The 18796-nt window shown below is 40.1% G+C and overlaps 1 protein-coding gene across 1 annotated transcript; it reads left to right on the forward strand.

The window, feature by feature from the left end:
• The first annotated feature begins 13472 nt into the window (after positions 1 to 13472).
• On the forward strand, positions 13473 to 14531 carry LOC121949668 (parathyroid hormone-related protein-like). The gene is made up of 2 exons (XM_042495374.1): positions 13473 to 13576; positions 14141 to 14531. The coding sequence occupies exons 1-2, from the start codon at positions 13473 to 13475 to the stop codon at positions 14529 to 14531; spliced, it is 495 nt and encodes a 164-aa protein (XP_042351308.1).
• Positions 14532 to 18796: the final 4265 nt, after the last annotated feature.

The raw sequence follows: 18796 nt of genomic DNA on the forward strand, positions 1-18796 counted from the left end.
CTAAAGAACACAGGCCGATCCTTATTAGTGGCTAAAGGCTGCCAACTCTGAGGGATGCGTGGGCATGTCCTCTTTGGTAAGTGATCAGGTGTTTGACTCTGTCTGGTAGGAAGGAAGTCCTTATTAATGTTGAGGAGAAGGCTGAGGCTCAGCAACCTCAGGCATGCCCGCCCACACACACACACACACACACACACACACACACACACACACGAACACGAACACGAACACACACACACACACACACACACACACACTAACACACACACATTCCCATCCAAACAGCACAAGGCTGCTCTCGCTGTGGTTCATTACTGTAGAAGAGAGCTGGTGTGCTCTTACCCGAAAAGTCCTGATTGGGAACAGATATCTACAGCTGTAGAGGTGTTAAAATAAATCCATCAACATCTTTTACTATTTTAACCCTCCATGTACTTTTTTCTTTATTTTATCAAAAAACTTTTAACCTGCACTAACTGTCGTAAGGTATAAACACAACAGTAGCTCTGTTTTGGTCTCCACCAACTTTTTAAAGGGATAGTTCTCACATCATTATCTTTATAGCTCATATACTTCATATTATATTATGCATACTCACAATAAGAGTATGCATAATATAATGTTAATTCTACAAGAGAAGAGACCTAATAATCACTAAAATTAGGTGGGGGAAAAAGCTTATATATAAATGTTTTCATCTGTTATCGGCCACATGTGTTATACATTTCCATATAGGATATCGGCATAAAATCCAATATTGTGCATCGCTACTTTTTTTCACTGAGAACAGTGGTAAAGAGGTCAAAGCGGAAAGAGGTAAATGAGAGCAACAGTTAAAGTGAGCTAAAAACAGATATGCTGCAAGCTGTAAAACAAAAACAACAAGCTGAAAGATGCTGAAATGCTCCGTAGAGCTGAAGAGAACTGCAGAATTCGGACCCCATTTCAGGTACAAGTATTTACTAATATCACCGCTGCTTTAAACTCTGTACCTTTAGCAAAAACACCATCATTTTTGGGCTGGTGTGGGAATCTCCCTGACCCTTCAGAGTCGTGGACAGAAATTCCAGCGACCTGTGAAATGAACACATCACACCTACACAGCCACTTCACTCCCACCATTAACACTGAACTTTAAAGGTCTACAACAGCTCTTTTCACCCTGTAATCCATCTGCACCACAAAGCTCAACTCTCCCTGGGGACAGTGTAATATAAACACGTTCAGCATGCCTCAATATTTCCAAAGCCACCCACACAAGCCATACCCCATCTGAGAGAAAGGGGATCTAGGTCTGAATCAGAGCCGCTTTATTTACAACTCTTACAAAACAAACTTTTAAAAGCTAATTCCCTTTTGCTCATGCAGTGGCAAGAGGCAATGAAAGCCCAGCCTTATGTTACAGGGTTGTGAGACCGTGGGCAGCACAAAACCAACAGTTGTGAGCTCTGCCTTCCTTCCTTTGCTTTACAAGGGGATGCAGATTGGAGAAATATGTTGGCTGTTGTGAGCAAATCCGCTTCATGGATTTAGACTGTTGGAAAACCACAGTCGGACAGAAAACAAGCCGCATGGCCAGAGCCCATGTTTGAATTACACTCAGTGTTGATTTATCTGCTGCCCAGAGTATGTAATCAAATGTCTAATGGACTCACTGTTCATTAGTGAATTAACACTTTTGAACATTTACATCATCAAGGCCGAGCACGTGTTTTCAATTTAAGAAAGAAAAAGTTATTTCAGAGTTTTCGCTCAGAGGGTGGGGATATTTTTCTCTGCATGAACCCATTCTGAAAAATATAGAATTACAGAACCATTTTCATCAACTAAAGGTCAACACGAGACCAGAACACCACTAAAAACAGTGCCTCGTAAAGATTTTAAGGGAACATTACTAACAATTTTAAAGGACCAAGTCATAAATGTGATACTGTGTTGAAATATTATGATCTGAAACTAATCACAAGCTTAGTACAGTTTTCTGAGCTCCATGGACAGAACTTTATGTTTGACCTATATATTGTGTGCATACACAGTACATGTTCCTGAGCCTGCCCTATACCTCAAAGTTCATGGTGGCACAGTTTTACAGTCACTTTACTGTCAGACCTTTCGCTCACGAATGAAACTATAGAGTTGAAGAAATTATGTTTTTTATATTTCCCGTCTTAACATTAGCATCAGTCTGATTTTAATTAGTTACAGTACTCAATGTTTTTGTTTAGTGCCTGTTTCTAAGGGCGTTTTCATATTAGGTACAATTGATTTGTACCGGCCCCAATACGATTGCCCCCCACCTCCACTGCCGTACCGCTCAGCTTTCACATTACTAATGTTTTTCCGTACCCAAGTACACTTGCGTCATCAGCTAGGTGACGTTTTTATGGTGCTAGTGTAGAAAAAGGCACCATGGACAGACACTGCTGCCTTGGTGACTGTCATCAGTGGGGAATGGTGAAGCGGCGAGGTGAAGCTCTGCTTCTGGCAAGGGGAGGAGCCACTGCTGTTAGGCAGCTCTCTGCCTCTAGCCCGCGCTCTGTCTGCGGGGCGAAGGCGGCAGCAAAGCCGGATCTGAATCTGGCCGTGGTGGGCTGCGCTGCCATCTGATAGAGAGGCATTAATATTAAACTGAGACTGTTTCATAACTGGTAAACAAAAATCTTTGTAGTTGCATTAAATTGTGGTCCACTCACTTCCATGTTATGGCACAGTTGGTATTCACACCTGATGCGTACTAGAGTACATATGAACCATATACAGTGTTCACACTAATCAAATGAAATTGACTTTGGGCTCATGTGTTCTTGGATCTGGGCAGGGGTCCCTGACATGAAAGTCTTCCGATGCTGTGTTCACACTATAAAGAAACACAGCAGCCAGCTACATCATTGCAGAGCCGCTATAGAAATGATGCTCAAGTACTCGTTAACATAGTTACGTTGTCAAAGGCATTTGTGTGTCTGCTGCTGGCCACAGAGCACCTCGACAGAACGTAAACTTTGTTTTTAGTCAAAGAATATCTATGCTTTTTGATCACCATCTGAGCTCCATTTCATCACATTTAACTGCCCCATTGCATCCCCTCGTGCACCGCAATACACAAAAACCTGGCATAGCATCAGCTAACTAAGCTTAATAACAGTACCACAACTAGAAACCAAAATATATGATCGGTTGTTGTTTCACCGCGTCATTGGAGCGTTGAAAAAAAGTTGAGGTCAGCTTAACTTTCAAGTATTGGGCATCTGTTTGTTGCTTTGTGTCACCAGCTTCCATTGAAAATGTCCTGGAGTCTCTTACTTTCTTGCCTTTTCATATGTAACTATTTTAGCCATCAAATATTTGCTTGTTTTATTTGCTTGTTTGCAGCGTCTCTTAATTTTCTTGTGCAGATCTGAAGAGACAGAGATATTCTTTAAACAGTGTCCTCTCGTATTTGGTTGGTTTTTCAGTGCTAGTCGAATTTATTGCGTCTCATACACACAGACACACTTAGATGACCAAACTCTTGTAATTTTAATTGTCTGTCTGTCTGTATTTGGTGAAATCTTCAGTAACAAAAGATGTGGCCTCCTGTAAAAGCGCATGATGTCACTGTTCACCACATTTGACTATTTTAGCCTTATAAACCAACTGGAATGCATCTTAAATAAAATAACAAATCCCATCTTTGAATAACCAGATTTAACGATTCCTTTTACAAAGAAACTGCTGCTAAACGAGACCACACACTGAACTGTACCAATTAATGATATCTTATTGAACATGACATATCCCTTCTCTATTTAGCACCAGTGACTCTGACAAAGTGGCTCTTTCTGAAATTTGCTTTGCTGCAGCTATAAAACTTCATGTGTGCTGTATTTATCTTTGTGTATTCAATTTGATGCTGCAGTGACCCAGTTTTATCAAAGATGATTTATCCAACTTCTGTGGCGCATTAACATCCTGAACATCTTAGATAGGGCTACGACAAACAACAATTTTCATTATTGATTAATCCAGCAATTATGGCTTTACCTGGCTCAGGATTTTGTCAGATCAATCACATTTGGCTGTTCAGTACTAATATTTGACTATTTGTTACTTTTTTCATCTAGTAACAGGCAATGTCAAGCAACATGTTCAGCTTATGTTCAGGGTGACAGAGGTGTCGATGATATATATTTAATAAGCCAAATTAGCCCTCCAAACTAATGATAACTTTGCTAACGAAATCATCCCCAGAACTGCACACTGGCTGACCACAACAACCCCACCCCCACCAAAAAAAACCCGGCTGCTTGACTTAAAGGCTCTCAGTTGACAAAGGGGTGATGATTCGACTCTTCGAATCTTGGGGGAAGCCCTACCTAATATTTTTTGAATAAATGATTAAAGAAGCTCTGCTGGAAGTTAAGAAAATATGAATTATCCAAACACATTTCTCAACATGAGAGCACTCAACAACGGCAGGAGTGCATGCTAACCAGGGTGGAACCGGATGGTGGGCACTACACATATGCAATGCAGCCATACTGATATCAGCAACAAGTGCCGAATGAGTGCAGTGCGAAGCGGCAGCCATGAGCTAGCCAGTGGGATACACACACAGGACTCACACGCTCAAGCGGCCGGACTGGCTTACCACAACAAACCGCAGAAAAGCTCAGATTACAACACACACAGAGGTAGCATGAATTCATTCTCTGCTCAGGACATCATTTCTCCACTAAATTTTTCCATAGCAAATAGTAGTTTGTGGCTATATTAATGCTCTTAATGTCACATACAGAACCTTGCATCATTTGGCCCATAAATAGAAAGAAAATATATTAAACTGTCATTCACTGTTTCCTGAAGCCCAACATGTTGTTGTTAAAAGCAACCAATCACATACAACAAACTAACCAATTTTTAGTTGAAAAATTATCATCTAGTATTTTTTCTGTTGATCAGCTAATCTATTATTTGACTAATGGGTTTAGTTCTAATGCTAAATGAGGAAGCTAAAACGTATTCAATCATTTGGAAACTTCCTATTATTCGTTTGGCCTTGATATCCTTTCATGGTCACACAGCTTTAAAGAGTGCACAGTGTTTTCCAGTTCTCTTGGAGAAGAAGAAAACTGAGAGGTAAAAAGTGAGGCCGGGGAACGCCGTGCCAGTCACTGTGCCCTGGTGAGCACGAAGCGGGTGGCCTCGCTCGATGCAGGATAAAGCTGTCCAGAGGTTGCCTTCAGCATCCGTGTCTGTCTGCCAAGCGCTGCTAGCATGTCCCAGGGTAGGCTGGGAGGACAAGACCGCTCAACAAGGCCTCTGCATTGAGTGCAGTCCATTTAAAATAACCTATGGATAAATAAATACAGGACCTAAGTTCACTGTACAGTAATTGGTCAGGAAACCAACAGAGACAAGCTCATTTACAGTAAATGGATCAGCTTTGAGTCAGTGAAGTGCACTTGGCTCACACCGTGCATTATAACGATTTGGAAATTTCAAGTGAGGCATTTTTTTTCAGTGTTTAAATATTCACTGAAATGTCTCATAGGTGGTTTTTTTCACTGGGAAAACAAAACTGTATCTGTGTGTCAGAGCACAAGTAAATATAGAATGATGTTATATATAGAAACATTACAGTGAGTGCTTATAGATGATGTAAGAGCAAATTAACATACACCAGGAAAATAAGGGAAGTGTGAATAATTCTAATATTACTTAAGTTTCTGCATGTAAACTTTTGTTTTTACTTTTCAAAGACTTGTATAGAACATGTATACACAGTCTTTCTCTCTCTCGCTCTCTCTCTCTCTCTCACACACACACACACACACACACACACACACACACACACACACACACAGTGGTTAGTCTGGCCAACCTTGTTGACCCACTGGCTTAGCTGTGGTTGCACGCTGGACGCAAAGCACTCATTAACGATTTGAGCCTGCTCTTCACTTATGCAAACAAACAGACTCGGCCCGTCATTACCGTAACACCATGTGTGTGTGGTCTTCTCAATCAGACCTCTATTGATTCTCCAATTTTCGCCGAGGCTGGGGCGACACGAAACAGCACGATTTGTCAAGCATGTAACAGACATGAACAAGCAGACTTGTGGCATGTTTCAAAGCGGTTCACACTGGCAGACACATTTTTCATCAGCCTCAAATACTGCACAGTAGTTGTTGCAGCGGGCAGGAGTCTGTTCCACAGGCAATGCAACGGCATCACCACAAGCCACAAAACATAAAACACCACTGTAGGTTTTATGTTGCATGTAAAATGCCATCATAACCAAGAGCTCTTACCCCTCTCCACCAGCTCCACTTTCTTCCCTCAGACAGACCTATCTTTACGTGGACGAGCCGTGCAGAGTCGGACTCTGAGCTCTGCTGTGTGTGTTGCTTGGCAGCCGGGCAGAAATTTATGGTAATGTTTTGGGTGATAGGTCAGGGGCAGGAGGGTGGCGGCTATTGGTGGTGGCTGTGTGGGGTTTCAGGCTGTGTCCAGCTGGCCTGGGGTCTGCCTCTGAGGTCAGGAGAGTGAGAGGGGGGCATCAGACATGGGGCTTGTGGTTTGGGTTTTGGGGGTGGGGGGGTAGTAAGGAGTAAGGAGTAAGGAGCCCCCTCCCCTTCCCCAGAGCCTGGAACACAGGGCCACTGCAGAGAGGCCGGCCACAGTCAGACACCCCACCACCAACATCTGCCAAGAGAGAAATGCTAATGTGGTGGGCACCTCATAAGGCCAGGTCAAAGACTCCGGCTCTGGACTTGTTTTTCTGCTTTTTGAATCACTCTGAATCACATCATGGGCACGATCAAACACACGGTTTAATCATAAGATGAACAACATTTTAGGTTTTCACTACAAACAAGCTCTAACATTGAATAGATGAGTGTAAAAACACTCCAGGTTCAGATGAGAGTAGAGCTGTGCCAGGCAGGAATCATTTCATCTTAGAAATACATTTTACAGGCAAAATGTCCAGTGGCAGATATTTCCTGTCTGAAAAATAATGATTTAATGTACCTGTGCTCTAGACTGAGTCTGGACAACATGCTTTTGTCCAAGTAGGACCTCCCCGACTCACTGTCTCCAAGAGCTTGACATTTATGGTTAACAGTGAAAAAAAAATCGAGTTGTAAATAAGAAATCAGCCCCAAAGCGCTACCTGAGGAGGATTATCATATATCAAGAGGCAGAAACAGAAACAGACAAATCTTGCAGCTACTTTCAGATCAAGTAAATGCGTGACGGAGGAGGGCATGTTTGGTTAACCCTGAGCAGGAATTAGGTAATGTTCAGGATGTATGCCTCTTAAAGTGTGGAGCGGTGACCCTTCTCTGACATCCCGACTAAACTGTCCATTATGCTTTGTGGTTCAAAACCGAAAAGTCTGTTTTTGCTGTTGGAAAGACTGACTCAAAACCCGCAAATTTAAATATATGTAATACAACGGATGTGAACATATTGTACAAAACATTGTTGTTTTAACTGTGAGAAATGTGTTCTCTCAATAGCTCAATGCTACATCTACAGAATCATTGAAATCCAGATTGGTCCCAAAAACAACGAAACTCATAAATACCTGAGAATATTCTTTACACATTCCTCAAGCATTATGCAGCCAAAACTATTGGTAGCTTAATTGATTATTTAATTGACAGTAAATTATTTGGCAACTGTTTTGTTAATCAGTTAGTCATTTTAATGCAATCTTTGAGCAGAAATGCCAAACATTCACAGTTGTTTAAATGTCTGTATTTGCTGCTGTAATTTGTTATACATTATGATGCTAAAACTAAACATTTTAGATTGTTCAGACAAATCAAGTAATTTGAGTTGATTAGTTGAGAGAATAATCATAATAACAATAGTTAAACGCAGCCCTGAACCAGTATTAATAAAAATAACTGCTATGGCCAACAGAAATATCAGGATTGCCCATTCATTAACAGAATGAGGGGGCAAAAACTTTCTTTCATACATGTTAACATTATTTTGAATGTTACCTTTATTTGGATTCTGTATATACGGTGAGAATATATATATATATGAGAATATAGTAAATAAGCCAAGTTAGCCTTCAGAGCTAATGTCGGCTAACTTTGCTAATGAGGTATCGGAAATGTGCAACATGTTTTGACGATACTAGATATCAAACAGAGACATTATGTATTAAGTTGCTGTGGGCTGTAAATGCACCACTTCTAAGCCAAAGGCAGAAGATAACCTACCTTGGAGCCCAACTATAAGCAAAGCCTCTCTACCTTGGACAGCTGCCTCTGTCTCTTTAACTTTTTCTGAAGCAGTCAACTCTTGGTCTCAAATTATGAAGATGAGCCAAAAATGTGTTTTAATCTCAACAAGTCACACCTCCAAACACAGGTCTGTTTCACCCAACAGATAACAAACAATACAGTAAACAATATTTCACAGCCTCAACACATACAAAAGCAAGGTTTATCTATAACATATGTTAGAGCGGTTAAATGGAAAGCTTGAAAAAATGATTTCCATTTCCAGAGTTTTCCATCTCACCAAATAAATCACTACAAAGCTGCATGAAGTTCACAGCATTTTAACTTTGCTGTGTCCTGAAATGAATTTGATAAAACGCTCTTTTCTACAACCACTGATTTCATCTCACTGTAGAGCATCAGGATTTAATGTGACACATTTTAAGCACCAATAAACCACCAACCGAAAAGAAAACAGTGTGCATCAATTTTAAATTTCATCTCCTGGGCGTTTAAGCGCTGCCTCAGTGGCAGAGCTGTTGAAAATAGCTGAACCAGAAGAAGGTAAGGAGGAATAAAGAGCATTCCTGGGATGACAGTTATGATTGGTAGGTGTGAATGATTAGAAGAAAACTCGTCCAACCGCCCACAATACGACATTATAAAGCATGCCTCACATGAACTGACTGAAACGGCCTGTACAGTAACTCACCGTTAAAAAACCATTATGAGGGGAAAGTAACTCTGCAGAAGTCATTTTTCAAGTGAGGTTTTCCAGGATAACAAACCTAAAGTTCTCATGTGAACAAATGGCCAAGCGATCAAAGTCCTGACTGAATCATAAAGGGACCATTATCAACTTCACTGTAAACCCTCTGCTTCTGTTCTTTGTAGCTAAATATATGGTCACAGATGACATCTGAGGCGTTATTTAAGTTTGTTGAATGTCATGTCTTACATAAACTGCAATGAATTATTTTTTTAAAAGTGAAATGTCTTCACTTTTCACTTTAGCGTTACGTTCAAATTTCACTTAAAGCTGGAATAGTGTTCAGACTTAAAAGGGGAGTGGTGCTGTAAAATAGTAAAATAATACAGAACGCTGACAGCACCAGAGTGTAACTTGTGTGGGAATTAACACTGACTAATTTCCAGTACATGCCGAGTACATAGTGACTCTGAATGTGACTCCACAACAAAAGCAGGAACTGTCGCTGCAACTAAAGCCAGGATTTATGACATAATAGGGTGGGCCAATAATGGGTACAACACATCCAAAAATAGATGCTGAACTCTGAATTTCTACATGAAATGAGGGTGTTTCTCTGGATGCAGTGTGTGTGTGAGCTGGATGCTTGGAACAGGAGGGTTGGTGGGTGCGTATATGTTCTGTATGTGTGAATGTGAAGTAGGTGCAGTGTGAAAAGGATGAAAAACGGACAGGAATACTGCTCTGTGTTGAGAGTGCAATTTAGCATGAATCAAAAGCAGCTTTCCTGGCTCCTGTTCCCAACGCTGCCGTCTGCCAGGAAATGGGATTTTTTCATATTTTTTTGCAGGTAAAGTCTTTGCAGAATGGAATCAAATGAGGTACTTTTTCCCTACCAAATGTTAAAAGTGTTGGAAGTTTGAGGCAGACTCACTGGAAACAGAAGAAAGCTGAGTTTTGGAGACAGCAGGGGGGGTCTGCCATATATTTGTCCCAGCCCCAAACCCCTTCTGGACCCCTTTCTGAATTGAATCATGACTGCTTGTAAAATACTGAGCCCTCTATTAAGTAATTTACCACCAACTGGTCTACAGTCTAGCCTGAAGTGATTCTACTAATCATCACCGCTCACAGAAATAATTTATGGGTTTTATTCATGAGGAGAAATGCGAGTTATTCCATCCAGTAAAACAGTGCAAGTAGGTGCAGTAACCACATAAATGACTCAGGATTTTGAATGGGCTGTATTCATCTTAGTCACCTCACAAACAATTTTCACTATGAATCCCTAAAAAAGGCAAAGACGCAGTGTTCTGTATCCATGTTACACTGGAAAGACAGTTAATGCTGCAGGAGTTATACATTCAGCTAGGACTGGGTATTGTTTAAAAATTAAGATACCACTACCAATACCAGTACCCTTCATAGAATACTTCATTTGATATTTTTTTTCCTACTGTGTGTAGATACCCACCATGTGAAATGTCAGGAAGGTATTAAGGTATTAAAAAATAGACTCCTCCCAACTACTTGTATTCTAGGGGAAAAGACACAGTGGTGCTTTATATTATGCTTTTAGTGGTGCTAAATACTAACATCAGTATGCTCACAATAACAATGCTGACATGTTGATGTTAAGCAGATTAAATGTTAACCTTGTTCACTTTCTTAGTTTAGTATGTTAGCATGCACTAAACACAAAGTACAGTTGAAATTGATGGGAATGCCAGTGCTTTTGTATTTGGTTGTAAAACAGAACATTAAAAATGTGTGTGAATGAGTATGAATCACCAAAATCATTACATATTATCCAGGGAATGGACATAAGGGTGTGTACCAGATTTTATGGTAATCCATGAAATAGCTATTGAGACATTTCACTCAAAACCACAAATGTCGACCCAAAAATCGGAGGATCACCAAAGTATTTAGCTGCATCTTCTTGGAGCCAGGAATATCTGTACCAAATTTTTTCTAGGTATTTGAAAATGCTAACTTATGCACTGTGGTGCAAGAAGAGCCAGTGGATCACAAAAGTCATTAGGATTCATCCTCTGGGGACCACAATTGTGTGTAACATTGATGGCAATACATCAAATATTTGTCAAGACATTTCAATTAAAGTCAAATGTTAACCTGCTAGTGATGCTATATAGAACCAAAGGTCAGTAAGGTTCATCCTCAGGGGAACATGTACGCCTGTACACAATTTTATGGCAATTCAACGCATGGTTCTTGAGATAAGGACAAAAGTAGTGGACAGAAAGGCCGACCTCCCGACAGACCAACACTGCTATCTCTATAGCCAAGCTGCAAGCATTGTTAACAAAGAGGTGTTGAGTATAATAAAGAGGACATTAGTACTTTGTACAGGGGCAGAATTTCTGTACAAATGTACTACTGTGTCAGCACAGACTGTACTATTCTTCTTCAACGGATGGGTCAAGACCCAGAAATGAATCACAGGAAAATTTAACTGGGTTGAGAACACTCTGCTGCCAGTCCTTAACTGTTTCTAACCACAACTGAGGGGCTCTCATGAACCCTGAGAACACATACGGCCATGTTCATGTTCTTCTTGTTATCTGTCATTTGAGTCCAATTAAATTTTATGCAGAGATCAGTTTGAACAAACTGAAGAACAACATGTTCATTTTATATCAAACATGAACACTGTGGCCAGAATTTGCCAACGGTGTGATTCAAGATCACAAAGTTTCAAAAGTGAAATCAACATCCAGAGTTTATAGGCCCTGTGTTTAAAGGGACAGTACACCCACAAATACAAAATAATTACCTGTAGTACCATTTAACAATATGGCTTGTTTTGGGGTGAGTTGCCAAGTGCTGGAGATATCGGCCACTTGGCTTGTGGTGCTCAAGGGCCAAAAAGTACATTGGAAAAACTCAACAGCAATTTATCTTTTCAGAAATCATGACCCAGTTACTTAAGATAATCCACAGACCTTGTTGTGTGCAGGTTCATGTAGGACCTACGATCATTCTACTGCACCCGCCAACTGTAGTACCTCACACAAGAAAGCATGCAAAAAATGCCCCTGTCCTTGTTGCATATACTACTATACTTGCATGGAGCATGTAGTGCTGTCAATCAATGCGATACTTAAAATACACCCACTTCTAGCCACAGAGCTACCGCTTACACCAGACTACTGACCTTTTATGTGGAAATTTATAACATTTATAGTAAATTTACAAATGTGGCTGGATGCATCAGACAGGTTTCATTGCCTAAACATACACAGTGAATCTGGCAATGTATACGACTACCTCAATGCAAAGCTCTCCACTTTCCTTATTAGCTGGATATGAGAGATACCTCAGAGCCCACTGTAACCATTCAGTGGTAAGCTGGTTTGCTGAGGCAGAGTGAAGGTGAATTGAATGGTCTGCAGTGAGAGGCTGTGGGTTGGGTTTCTCTGAGGTTATGGTCATTCTCCCCTGGGAGAGTGGTTAGGTCTGGCTGTTTACTTTGGAGTAACCCTGCCCCTCCCCTTATACACTCTGCTTGGTAACCCATGATTACCTCCATTGGTGCACACCTGTCAATTCTGACCCCTTTATGATGCAATGATTTATAGGCTTTATGTGGAAAGAAAAGAAGAATTATTTGAAGTTGATTAAAATTTAAGTTTTTTTTCCAAGCTTGTGCTACTCTTTGTTGTGTGGAGGTTTGGATGTTGCATGGGCGCCACCTTCTTGTCACAGCAGGTGTGTGTGAAGGTTTGGGGGGAGGGAGAGAGGGGAGGCTGCAGAGGTTGGGGAGGGTGTTAGAACTGGACTTAATGGGTAGGGGCTAGGGTAGTGCCTGCATCTTCACCCAAAGAGGAGTCTGACTTTCTCACTGTGCCTCTCTCACACAGACTCACACAGTGCTGGACTGTAAAAACCCTCTCAGCTCTGCTCTCCGGCTCCGGCCACCAGAGAAGATGCTTCATCGTTCATGAGATTACAGCAATACTGGGTGGAGTGGCAGCTCTGCAGCTGATGGGCTGCTGCTGCTGCTCTTTCCATCTTTATCTCTCTTTCAATTGGGACGCTGGGGAGAAATAAATAGCTCAACACACACTGTTGGGAGGCAAATGAATGGAGCAGAGTGACGGGGGGGATTTCCCCAGGCTGCTTTCACACCAATGGATCTGGACACAAGTTTTGAACTAGCCGAATTGTATTGGCAGAATAATTCTTCTGATTACTTTGCTAATTAATTTTTGCAACAAGATCAACTCTTAAGAGCTTGCAGACTGGCATTTTTGCGGATTTTGACTGAAAAGATTCACACCATGTAAGTTTAAGTTTCTTTACTTTATTAATCTGTTTGTTGGCACAAGTAATGCTGCCTGGGAGACCTCACGTATTTAGGTACTGTGTCATTTTTCAACTGTCTACACTGCTACTAACAATCCTCTACTGAATATTAGAATAATGGTTTAGTATAAATTAATAAAACAAAGTTTTGCTTAGTTCACAAAAGTAACTGATATAATATTTATTGTGTTCTTCAGATGTTAGGCTCAAGGATGTGCTCTATTGTCGTGCTTCATCAGTGGAGTCTGGCTGTGTTTTTGCTGTGCTCCCCTGTGACTCTTGATGGGAGACCAGTTGATGCACTTAGTAGCAGAACGTGAGTTATTTCTTTTATTAATTTTGATGACCATAGAAAAGTAATTCAGTGTTATGCAATATATTGATCTTAAAATGACAGACATGTTTATAATTACAAGTGGTGAAGTGGCACATTTGAAATATTTTTATTGTTTGGATTTATAAAACGCACTGCTACTGTATACATGTAAATTAAGGCACAAGTTTTCTCTGATTCAGCTTTTGGGGGTCTGGAACTCAGCTTAGTGATGGCTCTGCTACATGCTGCCACCTACTGTACCGAGATTTCTTACATTTCAGCTGCCACCACTTCTAAAACTGCTCCTCACAGAGACTCAACACTGTGATGTACCATAAAATAAAAAAACAAAGTTAAACAAAGAAAACTGTGAGACGGAGAAATTCTGGTTTAATTGCGTCACTGGTAATATAATAGAAATGAGGGGAAAAAAACACATTTTCTGACAAACTTATAGAAAAGTTCTTGCAGCCCCCCTCTCATGCACAATGCAGTTTTATGATGCTATTAGATTGTATGCACCATTTCTGATTTGAGTCTCTCTCTCCACTTACATGCTTTAAGGAGGAGGTCAGTGAGCCACGCCCAGCTGATGCATGACAAGGGCCGCTCCTTACAGGAGTTCAAGCGACGCATGTGGCTGCAGGAGCTGCTGGAAGAGGTACACACAGCCGATGAGCGAGCTTCACCTGTGCAGAGCAGAACTCAAAGCCAAACCTTCAGTGGGAATGCCCTGCACGAGAAGCCCCCAGGGGCCACCAAGAACCTCCCTGACAGGTTCAGGCTGGACAGAGAGGGTGCTAACCTGCCCCAAGAGACCAACAAGGCTCTAGCTTATAAGGACCAGCCACTAAAAGTGGCTACCAAGAGGAAAAAAAAGGTGAGGTTAGGCAGACGCAGAGAAAGCGACAAGAAGCGGAGGCGGGCACGATCTGCCACAATGCGGGAGCCATGAAGGATGCAGTGCCCTGACTAAGAGACTTCCATTAGCCTTTATATGGTGCTGCACTAAGACACTGAAATGACTGGGAACCGATAGACTCTTCCCAATGCTGACTCAGTCACTTCATATTACAGCCCCGGGGTTGTGCTTGTATGATAACATTTTGCTGTGTTTGTATTTTTGATCTCATACTTCCCGAAGTTTCGTGAACTATCATCATAACATCTTCTTAGGTCCATATTTATTTGGAACATCTGTAGTGCTGTGCAAGTTTGATTTCAAAACAAAGCCATAAGTAGTCATCTCTAACCAGCTGCCTGCACGAGTAGATCACAGGAGGAGCTATTTATTGCCTGAATATAACGTAACCGCAAATAATTGGGAGGCCGAGTGGTCTTCTTTTGTTCGACTCTATATGTGTTGACTACCGTGAACTAACAGTAACATACAAACCGTTCACTGCATACATCTGTCCGAATTGTTCTGCCATAATTTATTTCACTTTGAAAGTGTGTATTTATTTTGTGAATGTATCACGGTGCTGCTGACTAAATTCCATAATGCACTTTAGTTATATCCTGTACATGTTCTTGTGTGGTTGAGTTTTATTTTGATGTTTCTTTTTGATGGTCCTGCTTTCCTTTCCCACCTTAGATCCCTCATGGACTCGTAACTTATTGGATGCTTCGTCAAACCCACTCTCACCGTTTCACATTATAGTTTATTTTTATAGAACAAGCCCGAGTCAGGGGCTGTCAGACTCATTTAATGTTCTTCACTTGCACTGAGGGCATACTGTACAAGTTTTCCAGTTAATCAAACATTAAAAGTGTAGCCATTAGAAATATTTTTGATTCATGGTGTCTTTCTTCACCAGCCATATGAGGCTCAAATGTGCAGAGGAGCTAAAATTTTTAGTCAAGTCACTGATGAGTTGATCAACGGAAAATCCATCAGAAATTGTTTTGATCATCGGTTGATCCTTTAAGTGATTTTTAAGACAATGCTAAGCATTGTCTTGATTTGTTGCTTTTAATTTCCTACTGTGATATCAAATTGAATGTAAGCCCATTTGGATTTTGTTTTGTTGCACAAAACAGCATATTCAAAGGTGTCACCGTTGGCTTTGGAACATTTTTTGACAGGCATTTTCACTTTTTTTATGACGTTTTATTGACCAAACAACTAACTGAGAAAAATAATTGGCAAATTAATTGATTAACAGTAGCAAAGACAGCAATTTATTTTACTTATAAATTCTGAGATTTTGAGAAGACATACGCTGCTGATCATTTTCTAATTACTTTTTACAATATCAGAAAATAGTGAAAATGCCCTCAATTTCACAGAGCCCAAGGTGATCCAGTCCAAAACCTCAATTTATTCAGTATTTGTTCATATATGACTAAAAGATGATGCAACTTAATTGCTCTGGCACAGAAATAAACAAAAAAATTAAATTAGAAAAGCAGCAAATCCTCACATTTGAGAATCTGGAACCAGCAGCGGTTTGTCATTTTTGCTTGAAAAGTGATTAAAAAAACTGACTTTAAAATAGGTTATCAAAATTGTTGAAAGCTTCCTGTCAAATGATAAATGGGCTTGCACTTGTACAGCATCTCTCTAGTCTTCCAACCACTCAAAGCACTTTATGCCACAATCACCCATTCACACACACATACATACAGGCTACTATACATGGTGCCACCTGCTCACATTCACACGCACTCACACATTGATAACACAGCCATCGGGAGCAATTTGCGGGTCACTATCCTGCCAAGAGATAATTCGACAGACAGACTGGAAGAGTCTGTAATCAAACCAGCAATCTTTAGATTAGTGGATGACACAGCTGCCCTAAATGACTAATCGATTAGTCAACTAATTATTTCAGCTTTAATTTCCATAAAACTCAATGAATGATACATGGTAATCAAAAACTATGGTTGCAAAGCAGACTTATCTGCCGCAAGGCCAGTTAGCCATTTTATCTCTAAAATCTGAAGGTGATGAGGAGTAAACCTATATACACTACCTGCCTCTGAATGAAGGATCAGTGGCTATACATGGAAAAGGGTAGATAAAGGTCAACAGTGTAATGTAACGATCACAGGCCTGAGCTCAAACTGCTGCAATTATCTGTCTTTGAGCAAATCATTAAATGCCTTTTAGTTTTTGAGGTGCTGCTGTTTATATTAACCATGAACTTTACCCTTGCTATATAGACGGAGAGTAAAGAAATATAAAGTGCAACATCTGGGTCAAAACGAGTTAAAAAAATGTACTGTGAAAAGGTGATAATCATTACTGTTTTTGTTGACTTTTAGGCACAGACAGAACACAGTGAAGCTGTTAATGTCCTACTTGAAAACGTGGCATTTTTAACAGCCGCTGACAGAACGGCACAGACACTGGTAATGGAGGGGTTAGCAAATGCATCAGCATCAGCTATATCCTGTGCTAAGAGCAGCAGTGTACACCAAAGGCCATTAGCTGACACAGAGTCATAAACGCTGTGGAAAGCCTGATAAAGCCGCCGTCAGGAGCCTGCAGCTCACACCAAAGAAATCAATCAAACAATGGAGAGAGACATTAATATCTCCATAGAAGGGGAGGAACAGACAACATAATCAATGGACTGGTCTCTTTTTCTTTGGAGAGGGCTGAATTCTAAATTTAATTCATACAGTATGAATGAAGTCCCCATAACAGAGAGGCTTTAACAGGTCGGGAAAGGTCAGTAAAAGTTCCTACAAACAGCAACACAGCCTAAGTCAATGACATATTTCTTTACTCCCCAAAAGACCAACATGCTTGACAAAGCTTCCCAATGTCAAGTGTAGCGGTTATCAAAAATTAAAGTAACTTCAAAAAACTGAAGAAACATCCTCTCACAACTAAAACACAAAACAGGACTGTATAATGCATCATTGTTCCCTGAGCAGCTGGTCTGAGGCCGTTTCTCTTTAAAACAAATCAACCAGAATCAATTTGACCCAAGTGATGTTTGCCTTTCTTCCTTCCACATTCAGCTATCACACTTTGTAATGAGTCCTGAGAGGCTGCCACCTCTCCCTCTGTCAGTCCAGTTTAACAGGATGGACACCAGTAAAATAGACGTTAACATCGTGATGATAGCTCACTCGCAAACATGAACTTGAAGACGCTGCTTTGATGAACAACGATGGTGAGTGCATCTATATGATGGAGAACTGTCACATCTGATATCATTTTAAACCGCAACGATCTCCGATCAGACAAACACCTGCTACAGATTATTACTCTACCAGTTCAAATATGCAGCAGTTAAGAGTCAAAATGTTACTAAAAAAGTATCTCAGCAGATAAACATACTGCTGTTTTTATGTTAAAACCTTGAACTTTATATTTTGGTGATATTACATCATCTGTATGTTTTGGTGACGTTGTGATACATACAGTATATTTTATACCACTATAGGTCAATAACAGTGGTGGAAGAAGTATTGAGAGCTTTTACTAAAGTGAAAATAAAGGCTGAGCTAATTTTAATTACTTTATATATTGTTGAGTAGCCCATAAATTTTCCCAAATATCAATAAGGCCTTATCTAAATCGATAGAAATGTATCATAACAGATAATAATGTGTCATAATTTATTTCTTGTTATATGTTTTGTATTATCCATCTGAATCTGCCAAGTAAATTACTCAACACATGTAGTGCAGTAAAAGTACAATATTTCCATTTGAACTGTGGTGAAGAAGAGAAATAAATTTGCTTTAAATAGAAATTGTCGGGTAAAGTGAAATTATCTCAAAATTGTACTCAAGTATAATACTTGAGTATATGTACTAAGTTACTTTCCACCAGTGGTCTGCAAAAGCATTTCAGATGCTCTTTGATTAACTAAACTTTCCTCTTTGAATAACATAAATAGGGCTACAAATAACTTACATTATCTATTACTCTGCCAACTACTACGTGTTTCTCCAAACGATTTCTTTGTCTACATAATATCAGAAAAAAGTAAAATGCCCAGTGTTTTTTTTAGCAACGTATTTAAATGTCTTGTTTTCATTAAGCAACGGTCAAAACCCACCAAATATTATGTTTAAAGTTGTATATGAAAAAGAAAAGCAACAAGTCCCTAAAAGCTAGAACCAGCAAGAGTTGGTAATTCTTGCTGGTTAGGTGACAATTAAAAGGTTATAAAAAAAACAGTCACTCATAATTTTTGTCTATCAATTATTTCTGAACATAAATGATTAATGAATGATATTTTTTAAGGTGAT

The sequence above is a fragment of the Plectropomus leopardus genome, chromosome 11 (genome assembly GCF_008729295.1).
Source record: "Plectropomus leopardus isolate mb chromosome 11, YSFRI_Pleo_2.0, whole genome shotgun sequence".
Taxonomy (NCBI): domain Eukaryota; kingdom Metazoa; phylum Chordata; class Actinopteri; order Perciformes; family Serranidae; genus Plectropomus; species Plectropomus leopardus.